General features: G+C 38.9%; 1 protein-coding gene across 1 annotated transcript in view; it reads right to left on the bottom strand.

The window, feature by feature from the left end:
• Positions 1-878: 878 nt before the first annotated feature.
• LOC130084483 (nicotinate phosphoribosyltransferase-like) overlaps positions 879-16,621 on the bottom strand; it is a 54,843-nt gene continuing 39,100 nt past the window's right edge. Inside the window, exon 4 of the mRNA XM_056249943.1 lies at positions 879-944. Coding sequence (XP_056105918.1) covers positions 879-944 — 66 coding nt within the window. The remainder of the gene's footprint in view (positions 945-16,621) is intronic.

The raw sequence follows: 16,621 nt of genomic DNA, 5'->3' as shown, positions 1-16,621 counted from the left end.
CAGGAAGATTAGGGATAGCTCACAACTGAAGTTATTGCATGCAGAGGCCAGACAGACACACGGAGGCGATTGGCATCTCACAACTCGCACTTTATTCCCAAATCGAACTCGTGTAGCCTAACTGTCTGTCACACGTTCTACCGTCCACATCGTTACTGAATAAACAAAATAAGATAAAAATTAGCATCAAACAAAAATTACCCGCATACATGGGGTGTTCGCAACTTCGCATAGACAGCAAAAGGGGTGTTCGAGGCACATACAATACAATACTGCCCGTGCCGACAGTTCAACAGGGAGCGCACAGCTCTTAAAGGGGCCACACCTTATTTCCAGTCGTTACAAGGAAATAATCCAAACAAACCACGTCAATCGTGTCAATCAAACCACGTCGGTGGGGCTTGCGCAATTCTACGTCACATTGCGCCGAATCTTAGAACAGCTCGTTCTGAGACAGTGCTTATGATTTATTGAGATTGTAAAAAAACCACTGGGTGGATTTTTATCATTCTAGGGTGGTTTTGCACACACACTGCCAACACACATTTATGTTCAAACACCATGTAAAAGTGAATTTTGCATAATAGGTGCCCTTTAAAATAATATTTTAACATAAAAGAAAGTGGACATTTTAACTTTCTTGGAATGTTCCAAATAAACGTTTTTTATTTTATTTGTATTGTTCATTAAATTTAGGTGCAGAAAAGGTGCAGGAACATTAAACAAACTCGACATTTCCACATTTTTAGAACATTTAAAATCACTGTTCCCACAGCCAAAACATCGTTTGGAAAACATAATTCTGTTAGCTGGTATCCCTTACATGTGTTTTATTGAACTAAATGCATCGTCATCGGTATACCGCATACAGTAAAAGGTTACTTTTCTTCCTGAACAAGTGCGCAGCCGAGTCCGTGTTGAACCGTGTCCCGTTCCGGACTAAACTGCCAGTGTGAAAGCACACATACAGGACACATAGGAAACAGTTGAACCGCTGAATCTTTTCATATCTCCTTCATCTCAAGTCAAGTCAAGTTTTATTTAAAGAGCACAAGTTTAACACAACTGTAGTTAATCCAAAGTGCGTTACAGTACAATAAAATAAATCAAGAAAAATTTAAATAAAGAGAATAGTAGAAAAAAAGGAGATAAAAATCAAGTATCAAAATCATTCACTGTATATACATACATAACGTAGAACACAGAGTAATTTAAAATACACATCTCCATGCCTTTTTGCCAAATTATGGAGAGTATATTACCAATAAGTGATAAAATCATTAATAAACTCCCTAATGATGAGAGCACTTACTTTTTCAATAAAAATAAATAATTTTAATCATTAAGGTTACATTATTTATTCATTGATTATATTGTTTTATTAGGGCCCAAGCCCTGAAAAGCCCTGAAAGGGCGCAGAGCCCTATTGTTCTTCTAAGGATTATTTATTAGGGCCCAAGCCTTGAATATAGCTGCGAACAGCGAATACGGGCCCAAGCCGGTGGCACCGCAACCCCGGTTCCTTTAGTTACCTAAAGGCGGTCCCGCTGGCTTTTCCCCTTCATCGCTGCTCGCAGCTATATTTATATATATATATATATATATAAACAAGCCGGTGACACCGCTACCACGGTTACTTTAGGGTTATTGTGCACAACGTGCAAAAACGTAACCCCGCTTTGACTGTCGAAAATAAGTGTGCTGTAGAGCTTGCATCAGTGTGGGCTCTGCAAAAGTGCGCATCGAGGGCACATATCAACCACAAAGTATGCGTGAGCAACCTTCTGAAACCTACAATTTTTAGTTGTCCCTTCAAATTAATTATAGGTAGGACACTGGAAATCTGGCAATTAGATGTTTTAGTAATGAAAATGATCTACATAAAAAAATCTTGAGCTCAAACTTGTTGACCACTATTTTAAAGTTACTGTACTCTGCCTTTGTATTGTCAGCAAAAAGTAGTATAGCCCTATGTATTACTTGATTTATTTATTTTTTGACTTAATACCGCATTCTGGCTGTTTTTAAACTTGTACATTATTCTTAAATTGAAAACAAGAATAAAATGGGTTTAGTTCTGATATTTGTATAATTTTATCTAGAAATAAATGGTGTATAATACAATTTTTAGAAGATATGAGGCTTTTAGTGTTTACTTTTTTGACATGACTTTAATTCCTCGCCATAGCTAAACAATTTGAGAAGAAAAATCATCCTCTTCACTTGCACAAAAATGTGCTCGGAAACATCACAGTGGAGCGGTGCTTACTGTGAATGATATGAATTGTAGGCTACTACTGACTATTTAAATATGGAAGTGTAATTTTTATATGTTAGGTTGACTATTTTTTCATTGTATATTATTAAGGCTATAATGAACAGGCTGCGATGTCAAGATTGCAATGATGGAATATGTTGTGTGTGTGTGTGTGTGTGTGTGTGTGTGTGTGTGTGTGTGTGTGTGTGTGTGTGTGTGTGTGTGTGTGTGTGTGTGTGTGTGTGTGTGTGTGTGTGTGTGTGTGTGTGTGTGTGTGTGAGTGAGGTGCGGGTGCGGGTGCGATTGAACAGTGTTACACATAAAAACATACTCTGTCATTTTGTTCATAGAGGACATCATTCAAACTGCAAAGTGTTTACTTATATGTGTGTACAGTCGCAATAAAACACAACAAAGTGCTTTTGTCAAACTATAAACTCTTGTCATACTGTAACCTACAACTGTCACCCAACCAAAATCTCACCCACACACAAACTCCCACACATAAAGTTAGTGTTTTACAATTTTAAGGAAAACAAATATATTGTTCTGAAATATAGCACATTCATTTTAAATTCATTCAGCTTCAATTACCAATACAATCTTAATTTTATATAAAGCAAACTATACATTTAAAAGATCTGGGTTCTATGCATATTTTGTAATTTAAAAAAATACAAAATTGTTATGCAAAAAGACAAGGCCTTAGAGATTTCTTTATCCTTTAGTGCAGGAAAAATCACACAGCAATGAAAGGCTTAATCTCTTGTCACTGTAACAGACAGACAGACAGCCACACACACACATACATAAACACAGACAATAGGCTAATAAATGTGATGTGTCTGTCGAGTTTCATGCAATTTCAAGTATTTTAAGAGTCTCAAAAGCATCAACAAAGAATATTAAAGTTGTATGCGTTGCCACGGCAACAGTATCTAAGATATCAATAATCCTTTCACAGGTCTAAATCTGCCGTGTGTTTACATTATACACATAAAGTTTGAAGCAAATCGGGTAAAAATTAAAGGGTGATTTCAAAGCATTTTGAAAGTGACACACTTCCTGCTGCCAGTTGGTGGCGCTATAACTGTGACTCACAATAGTCACATCCATGTGATCGGCCTCTTACAGCGAACACACTGCTGAAGTTTCATCAAGATCAGTCATGGGCGTAGGTTTGGTCTCAGCTTTGGTGGGGACACCACCGCCCCCCCCTTCTATTCTATATCAAATTCTATTGACATTCTATTCTTAAAAAAAAAAAAGAAAAAAAAAGTGCATTAGATTAAACTAGGAAGGGTCATAAAACTTGCATATTGTTATCCTAGGTTTACTGCTTCTATTGTTCTCAATTGTAAGTCGCTTTGGATAAAAAGTGTCTGCTAAATGAATAAATGTAAATCTGTTGTGGTTTGATGCTGTCTTTCCTGCTTACAAAATGGTTAATTAATTATGTTGTCTATCCTATGGCTAGCAAGTTTAACCCTCATACCAGATATTGTTATTTGGATATTATCAATCAAATAATGATTCATTATATTTGAATAACCAACAGTGTTAACTTTTGCCTTTTTAACATTGCCAACATGTTTTTACAGCACATGTGTCTAAGCAAGTAGGCTTCACTACAAATACATTACATAAACAGAATGTAGAAACGAAACATTTCTCAGATGATCCACTGTTTATGACTGCACGATTCTAAGTTAAGGTAGGCTAATTAACAGTCAGTGACTTGCTAACGTCTATCATGATAGCGCGACTTCTATGAGTCTATCCGTGCTGCACACCCCTAATTAATGCTCCTAACCTTGAAAGATTGCAGAAGCTAGGTTTAACTTTAACAATATCCTGGGTAACCAGGATCACCAGTTAATACTATTTTCCACAGTAGAATCTGCATTTGAAAGCCTGGTCAGTCACTACTAACGTTACTGCTAGTTATTTGTGTGGCTAGTTATTTTTGCCTACTTACACTCTGCTTTATGAAAAAGCTTCGTATGTCCCCTTTCTTCTTGGGTGACATAGCTGATCTACAAAGTACAAAAAGGGGCAAAAAACGGAATATTAAAATGTTTTACTCTGGCCTTTGTATATGGCAGGTAGAGAGACAGCCCTGGTAACTTACCGTCGGCGTCGTCACGCGCGCACACACACAAGCACACACCACCCGCTCGCTGCCAGTGAGTGCAAGCACAAAAAGTAGTCCCGGCCCGCGCGTGTAGCCTGCCTGTCAGATAACCCGCCGCCAATCAAATTACGGCGTATCTTGTACTGTAGTCGCCCTGGCCGTTGTCAATCGATCCAAATATCAGCGCAAAGATCAAAATAGCAGTTCAAAGGAGCTTGCTAAATATTGGTGGGGACAAATTTGTCACCTCAAAATATTGATTGGGACTAGTACCTAGCGTCCCCCCCTAAACCTACGCCCTTGAGATCAGTTAATGTATGCAGAAGTTCCTGTTTCTCTTTTCGCGCCATAATTTCATTTCCTCGCCACGGCCAATCCGTTCGAGATATCAAAAATCCCCTGGCAATTTTTCATCCTCAATGTCTTGACTTCACGCTGACCGAGTTTCGAGGCGTTTGTTTGAATTCTCTAGGAGGAGTATTTCAAATTCCATTGCATGCGTTTTCCAAACAACCCTAAATAGCCGACTTCCTGTTGGGCTGGGGTAAAAAGTAAAAGTACAAAGGATATATGAACCGATGAGATCTATATGTGTACCGAGTTTCATATTATTACATGTAAGCAAGTTTGATTTATGGACCAAGTTTTCGGACCCCGTTCCAGGGGGCGCTGTCGAGCCCCCCTGCCACGCCCGGGTACCATCTTCAGCCCGGCCCTGATGGCCGCGGGTTCTGACCAGTGTGCAAAGTTTCAAGAGTTTTCGAGCACGTTAAGGATATTTTTGATATCTCGAACGGTTTGGCCGTGGCGAGGAAACGAAATTATGGCGCGAAAAGAGAAACAGGAAGTGTGTTATAACTTCTGCATACATTAACTGATCTTGATGAAACTTCAGCAGTGTGTTCGCTGTAAGAGGCCGATCACAGGGATGTGACTATTGTGAGTCAAAGTTATAGCGCCACCAACTGGCAGCAGGAAGTGTGTCACTTTAAAAATGCTTTGAAATCACCCTCTTATTTTTACCCGGCTTGCTTCAAACTTTATGTGTATAATGTAAACACACGGCAGATGTAGACCTGTGAAAGGATTATTGATATCTTAGATACTGTTGCCGTGGCAATGCATCAAACTTTAATAGAAGGGGAAGCCTGCATGTGTTCCCTTGTTGGACCTAGTCAGCCCGTTCTCATCCCAAAGCGTAATATATTGACTCTTTTGACAAAGCGTCTATATCCAACGCACATGGCACCCTTTAGCGTCATATGAGACGCAGATATATGGCGCCTCCTAGTGGTCTAACCCTAACACTACCCCAGACCTAAACCTACCCAAAACCGAAGCGTGTTATATTGACGCTAAAGGGTGCCATGTGCGTTGGATATAGACGCTTTGTCAAAAGAGTCAATATATTACGCTTTGGGATGAGAATGCGTTGACCTAGTTGCTCATATACAAATTAGCTCAAAAATAAATCAGTAGCCTTGTCTTCCATATCAACTATTTTACTGACCCTAGTGGTATTTTAAACTATTTATGATCATTGAATAAAGAGACTTTTTCTGTATTCACGCCTCAGTGTTTTGTGATTGTGGGAAGGAGAACGAACTTGTGTGCCCTTTTATGGGTTTTTCCCCAGCTGGTTAAATGCTGGGGTGGCGTAGTCATTATTTATTAGAGCTCTGTATGGGAGAGCGCAGCCCATCCTATATCGCTAACATAGAGCCACTTGCTACAATCTGATTGACCTCTCACAGCGAACACACTGCTGAAGTTTCATCAAGATCAGTTAATGTATGCAGAAGTTATAACACTTCCTGTTTCTCTTTTCGCGCCATAATTTCGTTTCCTCGCCACGGCCAATCCGTTCGAGATATCAAAAATATCCTTAACGTGCTCGAAAACTCTTGAAACTTTGCACACTGGTCAGAACCCGCGGCCATCAGGGCCGGGCTGAAGATGGTACCCGGGCGTGGCAGGGGGGCTCGACAGCGCCCCCTGGAACGGGGTCCGAAAACTTGGTCCATAAATCAAACTTGCTTGTAATAATATGAAACTCGGTACACATATAGATCTCATCGGTCACTTAATAAAATAAAGACAAAAAAAACACACACAAAAACGAATAATCGATTACTCTCCAAATAGAAACCAAATATTACAATAAGAAAACAAACAGCAAAAAAAACACCCCTAAGCAAATTATCGGAAGGAGGGGGCTAGATTAACCATTTCACTGCTGTGTGGTTTGGCCTGCATTAAAAAAGAAAAATAAATGTCTTAAGCCTTGTATTTTTTAAATAAGTTTTTTTTAATTTAAAGTAAAGGCATATAACCAGTTTAATTGTAGTGCATTGACAATAGTTTTATATAATTAGTTTATTTTTGGTAGTTTTAGTGCATTTTGAATGTGAAATGAACTGCTGTGCCGAGCTGAAAGTTGGTTAGGAGAACTGTGTGAAGATTTTTGAAAAAGTGACCTAAGTATTGAGAAATGTGTCCTAGCAACTGTAAAAAACTGTAATATGCAAATATAAAAGTAATGCACATGTTATTGTGATATTCTTGGAATGTTTGTATGGTTGTGTTATTAAAAAAAAAGTTAAATGAATTGTGCAGGAACATTATTCTTACCTTAAAGGGCACCTATTATGCCCCTTTTTACAAGATGTAATATTTGTCTTGGGTGTCCCCAGAATGTATTTGTGAAGTTTCAGCACAAAATACCCCACAGTTAATTTATTATAACCATTTCAAAATGTCACTTTTGGGGCCTGTTTTAAAAAGAGCTGTTTTGGTGTGTACCACCTTAAATGTAAATGAGCTGCATATCCCGCCCTGCCTTTGGATGAGGGCGTAACGTACCTACGGTACCTATGGCAATAAACAGAAACAGTCGGTAGGAGAGACCCGCTGTTTTGTATGCATTCAGTCGTACATGTTTAAACCGGAATCAGACCCAGAGGATGAAGAGACTCCGGCAGAAAAAACACAATGAGAATGGACCAGGACGTCTCGGAATGATTATTTGATACATTTATGTACTTATAGAGTTTTAATCGCGTCCCCTTTGCAATTATGGATGTGCAATACACACACACACACACACACACACACACACACACACACACACAAACTGTGATTTTGAAGCGTCCTCATTGACAGTTCTGTAACGTTTCCAACATGCATAGCTGTGATGTTTCTGTCTGCACGGCAATATCCCGTCGTTCTACAGCTCATACCTGTCAACACTCCCGTTTTTCCCGGGTTTCTCCCGTTTTTTAGCCCTATCTCCCGGACCCCTCCCGGTTTGTTATTTCTCCCGGGAAACTCCCGTAATTTGCATGGCCCAAACTCCTTTATGAATAATCGGACCAATATGTTTGTCTAATGTTGACCAGTTGCCAGATTGTATTAAATGCATTATATTCACACAATCCACACTACAGACCATTTACAATTTCAACCCGTTTGTCACCTCAACCTGGCAACCTATAACCCAGTTGCGCAGTCGCGGAAAGTTTAACCCGAAAGCGAGCTGATAGACATGATGGCAGGTGAAGGTGGTGTCCCCGCAATGAAACTGAAGTAGGCTACAGTTTGTAACGCGTTGCTTCAGGAAGATTAGGGATAGCTCACAACTGAAGTTATTGCATGCAGAGGCCAGACAGACACACGGAGGCGATTGGCATCTCACAACTCGCACTTTATTCCCAAATCGAACTCGTGTAGCCTAACTGTCTGTCACACGTTCTACCGTCCACATCGTTACTTAATAAACAAAATAAGATAAAAATTAGCATCAAACAAAAATTACCCGCATACATGGGGTGTTCGCAACTTCGCATAGACAGCAAAAGGGGTGTTCGAGGCACATACAATACAATACTGCCCGTGCCGACAGTTCAACAGGGAGCGCACAGCTCTTAAAGGGGCCACACCTTATTTCCAGTCGTTACAAGGAAATAATCCAAACAAACCACGTCAATCGTGTCAATCAAACCACGTCGGTGGGGCTTGCGCAATTCTACGTCACATTGCGCCGAATCTTAGAACAGCTCGTTCTGAGACAGTGCTTATGATTTATTGAGATTGTAAAAAAACCACTGGGTGGATTTTTATCATTCTAGGGTGGTTTTGCACACACACTGCCAACACACATTTATGTTCAAACACCATGTAAAAGTGAATTTTGCATAATAGGTGCCCTTTAAAATAATATTTTAACATAAAAGAAAGTGGACATTTTAACTTTCTTGGAATGTTCCAAATAAACGTTTTTTATTTTATTTGTATTGTTCATTAAATTTAGGTGCAGAAAAGGTGCAGGAACATTAAACAAACTCGACATTTCCACATTTTTAGAACATTTAAAATCACTGTTCCCACAGCCAAAACATCGTTTGGAAAACATAATTCTGTTAGCTGGTATCCCTTACATGTGTTTTATTGAACTAAATGCATCGTCATCGGTATACCGCATACAGTAAAAGGTTACTTTTCTTCCTGAACAAGTGCGCAGCCGAGTCCGTGTTGAACCGTGTCCCGTTCCGGACTAAACTGCCAGTGTGAAAGCACACATACAGGACACATAGGAAACAGTTGAACCGCTGAATCTTTTCATATCTCCTTCATCTCAAGTCAAGTCAAGTTTTATTTAAAGAGCACAAGTTTAACACAACTGTAGTTAATCCAAAGTGCGTTACAGTACAATAAAATAAATCAAGAAAAATTTAAATAAAGAGAATAGTAGAAAAAAAGGAGATAAAAATCAAGTATCAAAATCATTCACTGTATATACATACATAACGTAGAACACAGAGTAATTTAAAATACACATCTCCATGCCTTTTTGCCAAATTATGGAGAGTATATTACCAATAAGTGATAAAATCATTAATAAACTCCCTAATGATGAGAGCACTTACTTTTTCAATAAAAATAAATAATTTTAATCATTAAGGTTACATTATTTATTCATTGATTATATTGTTTTATTAGGGCCCAAGCCCTGAAAAGCCCTGAAAGGGCGCAGAGCCCTATTGTTCTTCTAAGGATTATTTATTAGGGCCCAAGCCTTGAATATAGCTGCGAACAGCGAATACGGGCCCAAGCCGGTGGCACCGCAACCCCGGTTCCTTTAGTTACCTAAAGGCGGTCCCGCTGGCTTTTCCCCTTCATCGCTGCTCGCAGCTATATTTATATATATATATATATATATATATATATAAACAAGCCGGTAACACCGCTACCACGGTTACTTTAGGGTTATTGTGCACAACGTGCAAAAACGTAACCCCGCTTTGACTGTCGAAAATAAGTGTGCTGTAGAGCTTGCATCAGTGTGGGCTCTGCAAAAGTGCGCATCGAGGGCACATATCAACCACAAAGTATGCGTGAGCAACCTTCTGAAACCTACAATTTTTAGTTGTCCCTTCAAATTAATTATAGGTAGGACACTGGAAATCTGGCAATTAGATGTTTTAGTAATGAAAATGATCTACATAAAAAAATCTTGAGCTCAAACTTGTTGACCACTATTTTAAAGTTACTGTACTCTGCCTTTGTATTGTCAGCAAAAAGTAGTATAGCCCTATGTATTACTTGATTTATTTATTTTTTGACTTAATACCGCATTCTGGCTGTTTTTAAACTTGTACATTATTCTTAAATTGAAAACAAGAATAAAATGGGTTTAGTTCTGATATTTGTATAATTTTATCTAGAAATAAATGGTGTATAATACAATTTTTAGAAGATATGAGGCTTTTAGTGTTTACTTTTTTGACATGACTTTAATTCCTCGCCATAGCTAAACAATTTGAGAAGAAAAATCATCCTCTTCACTTGCACAAAAATGTGCTCGGAAACATCACAGTGGAGCGGTGCTTACTGTGAATGATATGAATTGTAGGCTACTACTGACTATTTAAATATGGAAGTGTAATTTTTATATGTTAGGTTGACTATTTTTTCATTGTATATTATTAAGGCTATAATGAACAGGCTGCGATGTCAAGATTGCAATGATGGAATATGTTGTGTGTGTGTGTGTGTGTGTGTGTGTGTGTGTGTGTGTGTGTGTGTGTGTGTGTGTGTGTGTGTGTGTGTGTGTGTGTGTGTGTGTGTGTGTGTGTGTGTGTGTGTGTGTGTGTGTGTGTGTGTGTGTGAGTGAGGTGCGGGTGCGGGTGCGATTGAACAGTGTTACACATAAAAACATACTCTGTCATTTTGTTCATAGAGGACATCATTCAAACTGCAAAGTGTTTACTTATATGTGTGTACAGTCGCAATAAAACACAACAAAGTGCTTTTGTCAAACTATAAACTCTTGTCATACTGTAACCTACAACTGTCACCCAACCAAAATCTCACCCACACACAAACTCCCACACATAAAGTTAGTGTTTTACAATTTTAAGGAAAACAAATATATTGTTCTGAAATATAGCACATTCATTTTAAATTCATTCAGCTTCAATTATCAATACAATCTTAATTTTATATAAAGCAAACTATACATTTAAAAGATCTGGGTTCTATGCATATTTTGTAATTTAAAAAAATACAAAATTGTTATGCAAAAAGACAAGGCCTTAGAGATTTCTTTATCCTTTAGTGCAGGAAAAATCACACAGCAATGAAAGGCTTAATCTCTTGTCACTGTAACAGACAGACAGACAGCCACACACACACATACATAAACACAGACAATAGGCTAATAAATGTGATGTGTCTGTCGAGTTTCATGCAATTTCAAGTATTTTAAGAGTCTCAAAAGCATCAACAAAGAATATTAAAGTTGTATGCGTTGCCACGGCAACAGTATCTAAGATATCAATAATCCTTTCACAGGTCTAAATCTGCCGTGTGTTTACATTATACACATAAAGTTTGAAGCAAATCGGGTAAAAATTAAAGGGTGATTTCAAAGCATTTTGAAAGTGACACACTTCCTGCTGCCAGTTGGTGGCGCTATAACTGTGACTCACAATAGTCACATCCATGTGATCGGCCTCTTACAGCGAACACACTGCTGAAGTTTCATCAAGATCAGTTAATGTATGCAGAAGTTATAACACTTCCTGTTTCTCTTTTCGCGCCATAATTTCATTTCCTCGCCACGGCCAATCCGTTCGAGATATCAAAAATCCCCTGGCAATTTTTCATCCTCAATGTCTTGACTTCACGCTGACCGAGTTTCGAGGCGTTTGTTTGAATTCTCTAGGAGGAGTATTTCAAATTCCATTGCATGCGTTTTCCAAACAACCCTAAATAGCCGACTTCTTGTTGGGCTGGGGTAAAAAGTAAAAGTACAAAGGATATATGAACCGATGAGATCTATATGTGTACCGAGTTTCATATTATTACATGTAAGCAAGTTTGATTTATGGACCAAGTTTTCGGACCCCGTTCCAGGGGGCGCTGTCGAGCCCCCCTGCCACGCCCGGGTACCATCTTCAGCCCGGCCCTGATGGCCGCGGGTTCTGACCAGTGTGCAAAGTTTCAAGAGTTTTCGAGCACGTTAAGGATATTTTTGATATCTCGAACGGTTTGGCCGTGGCGAGGAAACGAAATTATGGCGCGAAAAGAGAAACAGGAAGTGTGTTATAACTTCTGCATACATTAACTGATCTTGATGAAACTTCAGCAGTGTGTTCGCTGTAAGAGGCCGATCACAGGGATGTGACTATTGTGAGTCAAAGTTATAGCGCCACCAACTGGCAGCAGGAAGTGTGTCACTTTAAAAATGCTTTGAAATCACCCTCTTATTTTTACCCGACTTGCTTCAAACTTTATGTGTATAATGTAAACACACGGCAGATGTAGACCTGTGAAAGGATTATTGATATCTTAGATACTGTTGCCGTGGCAATGCATCAAACTTTAATAGAAGGGGAAGCCTGCATGTGTTCCCTTGTTGGACCTAGTCAGCCCGTTCTCATCCCAAAGCGTAATATATTGACTCTTTTGACAAAGCGTCTATATCCAACGCACATGGCACCCTTTAGCGTCATATGAGACGCAGATATATGGCGCCTCCTAGTGGTCTAACCCTAACACTACCCCAGACCTAAACCTACCCAAAACCGAAGCGTGTTATATTGACGCTAAAGGGTGCCATGTGCGTTGGATATAGACGCTTTGTCAAAAGAGTCAATATATTACGCTTTGGGATGAGAATGCGTTGACCTAGTTGCTCATATACAAATTAGCTCAAAAATAAATCAGTAGCCTTGTCTTCCATATCAACTATTTTACTGACCCTAGTGGTATTTTAAACTATTTATGATCATTGAATAAAGAGACTTTTTCTGTATTCACGCCTCAGTGTTTTGTGATTGTGGGAAGGAGAACGAACTTGTGTGCCCTTTTATGGGTTTTTCCCCAGCTGGTTAAATGCTGGGGTGGCGTAGTCATTATTTATTAGAGCTCTGTATGGGAGAGCGCAGCCCATCCTATATCGCTAACATAGAGCCACTTGCTACAATCTGATTGACCTCTCACAGCGAACACACTGCTGAAGTTTCATCAAGATCAGTTAATGTATGCAGAAGTTATAACACTTCCTGTTTCTCTTTTCGCGCCATAATTTCGTTTCCTCGCCACGGCCAATCCGTTCGAGATATCAAAAATATCCTTAACGTGCTCGAAAACTCTTGAAACTTTGCACACTGGTCAGAACCCGCGGCCATCAGGGCCGGGCTGAAGATGGTACCCGGGCGTGGCAGGGGGGCTCGACAGCGCCCCCTGGAACGGGGTCCGAAAACTTGGTCCATAAATCAAACTTGCTTACATGTAATAATATGAAACTCGGTACACATATAGATCTCATCGGTCACTTAATAAAATAAAGACAAAAAAAACACACACAAAAACGAATAATCGATTACTCTCCAAATAGAAACCAAATATTACAATAAGAAAACAAACAGCAAAAAAAACACCCCTAAGCAAATTATCGGAAGGAGGGGGCTAGATTAACCATTTCACTGCTGTGTGGTTTGGCCTGCATTAAAAAAGAAAAATAAATGTCTTAAGCCTTGTATTTTTTAAATAAGTTTTTTTTAATTTAAAGTAAAGGCATATAACCAGTTTAATTGTAGTGCATTGACAATAGTTTTATATAATTAGTTTATTAATTTAATTAACTTGGTCCATAAACTTGGTCTGAAAATTTGGTCCATAAATCAAACACACTTGCATGTAATAATATGAAACTCGGTACAGAGGTGTTAGTGAGGCCAGCAGGGGGTGCTATCCCTGTGGTCTGTGTGGGTCCTAACGCCCCAGTGTAGTGATGGGGACACTATACTGTCAAAGAGCACCGTCCTTCGGATGAGACGTTAAACCGAGGCCCTGACTCTCTGTGGTCACAAAAATCCCAGGATGTCTTTCGAAAGAGTAGGGGTGTTACCCCGGGGTGAACGTGATTTCACCAAGTACCACATGTTCCTGGATCAACATCTTTGTTGATCCTGGATCACCTTTCCAATCAACCAATCAGATTTGAGGGACAAGTTTACAGTTTATGTCAAGTTTAGGCTTATAACCAGGGTGAAGTACTTAAACATCAGTGAAATTCACCTTTCATTACCCTCTGATTTTAGGGAAAAGTTATGGGTAGGGTTAGGTTTAGGGGTAGGGATTGGGTAAGGAATACATTTTGGGACAGGAATGTATTCAAAATATATTGATCCAGGACCATGTCTTACTTGGCAAAATCACGGTGACCGTTACCCCGGCATCCTGGCCAAATTTGCCCAGTGGCCTCTGTCCATCATGGCCTCCTAATCATCCCCATATACTGATTGGCTTCATCACTCTGTCTCCTCTCCACCAGTAAGCTGGTGTGTGGTGGGCGTTCTGGCGCAATATGGCTGCCGTCGCATCATCCAGGTGGATGCTGCACATTGGTGGTGGTTGAGGAGATTCCCCCCTTCTATGTAAAGCACTTTGAGTGTCCAGAAAAGCGCTATATAAATGTAATGAATTATTATTATTATTATTATTATTATTACACATATAGATCTCATCGAGCCAAACAACTTTAGGCCAGCCCAATAGGAAGTCGGCTATTTTGGTCTGAATGTGGATGTTTTGCAAAACAAGCATCTACATTTTTACTCACTCCTCTCAGAGTTGGGTATAACGCGTTACAAAGTAATTACAATTACAAAGTTACTGTAGTGTAATTACATTTCGTGATAACGCAGTAATGTAAGTCATTACATTTAAAATGTATGTAATTTGATTACAGTTACTAATGTCAATAAAATTAAGTTACTTATGTTACAAATGTATTGTTAAGAAAAAAATATTAAGTAAAATACATTTCTAATCACGTTTGGCGCGGCTGCGTCAGTTAATGAGCATGCGCTTTAATGAATTACCGGAGAACGCGGCTGCTAAAATGGACGCAGACGTCTACGGGGGGTGGGGGCGGGGTAGCTTTCTTATAACGTAAAGAAAGCTAGCCGCGGTCCTTCTCTACAGATGCAGCTATCTCGTCGTCATTAAAGGTGGAAGCGGCTTACCCTAACCCTAACCGGCGAGCTTTAACGGGCTGGAGAAGGCTCGGGGACCCGCTGAGTACGGCGCTTTAACGGCGCGGCACTACAGCGGGCTGGCCCGTTTCCCTGAAACTCGCGGGCAGAAGGGGGAGAGGTCCACAGAGCTCGCCCAATTAAATTACGGAAAGAACTGAGTTTCACTTTGTAGTGTATTTTTGTGTAGTTTTAATATGTTTTCAAAGGAACTTGAAAGTAAAGTAATTAGTAATCAGATTACTTTTTACATGCAGTAATCAGTAATGTAATCAAATTACAATTTTAAAGTAGTAATTGGTAATTTGTAGTGGATTACTTTTTTTGAGTAACTTACCCAACTCTGACTCCTCTTAAGTGGTTTATTTTATTCCCACCAAACTTTTTCAACATGATGAAAATACATTAAAGATGCTAAATTGTTAACGGATATTGAATATCTCAAACGGTTTTGCTATGGCGAGGGATTATGTAAAAAAAAGAATCAGGAAACGTCTCATATCTTCTAAAAATGTAATTATACAGCATTTATTTTTCTATAAAATTAAACAAATATTAGAACTAAACTCATTGTATTCTGTTTTTTTTTTTTTCAATTCAAGAAGTATGAAAAAGTTTAAAACAGGCTATTTAGTGCTATTTGGTTAAACAAAAAATCATACATGGGGCTATACCCCCCTCTTGTGTCCAAAATGATATCAACATAGTACATAACTTTTTTATCAGGTATGCCTATTGAAGTATGCGGTATTCATAACGACGTCCATGGCGACATTTTCATTTCTACTGCCATAGGAATTCATTCAAGCGCACTGCGAGCACCACCATAATCAATGTCCGTGCAGACGTCTGTACTTTACTTTCACTTTTAAATTAGCGATTTAAAAGCCCTCGCTGGTGTCACACGTCGATTAACCGGTGGGAAAATATCCTCACAGCCACATACCTAATATATTTATATATAAATACAAAGTGTCACTTTAAAATTAGCGCAATATCGGGGCGATTGCTTGAACTGTGAGTTCAATAGCCTATTATTTTTCACGGAAAACACAACAACAAAAGAGTACAATGACAGATTCGCTTAAATAGACGCTTTTACACAAAATATTCTGTCATCATCTTTTCAGTCAGCTCTTCACTCTCGTGATTAATGAAATTTGACTCCAGTTGCTGATCTTTGCTGCCTGCAACTTTCGTTCAGCTCACAATTTAGTAAGCAAACATGTTCAGGTTTTAATTGTAGTGACTAAATGATTTTATTAAACACACACACACATCAAATTGACGGTGGGGGGCCATGGTATATTTAAATCTGCATATTGTAATATCTGCAGGGCACCCCTAGTCTAGTCTTATTGAATGTTTGCTTCATCTTTCATTTTTAATTTGTAAATTTGATCAATAAATTCAATTATTTAGAATACTAAGACACTATATGGCTGTTACCCTATGTATGGCTGATCAAATTAAATCGTTTACACTGAAAAAATAACAATGCATTAAATAATATTATGAGATTGTTTTAAATATGAGTTAATTAACAATCGTTGGAAAGAATGATACTTTTAAACATAACACTAAACCGTTATTAGGTTTCGCCAGGCGAACGTCTTAATGAGCGAGTCATTGAAGCGAGCATCATTCATGTTTGAGACAGATGTTTATGGATTGGTCATTGAATCT

Source organism: Rhinichthys klamathensis, unplaced genomic scaffold (genome assembly GCF_029890125.1).
Source record: "Rhinichthys klamathensis goyatoka isolate OS25496 unplaced genomic scaffold, OSU_Roscu_1.1 h1tg000065l_1, whole genome shotgun sequence".
NCBI lineage: Eukaryota > Metazoa > Chordata > Actinopteri > Cypriniformes > Leuciscidae > Rhinichthys > Rhinichthys klamathensis.
This window is presented reverse-complemented; position numbering and strand designations above follow the sequence as displayed.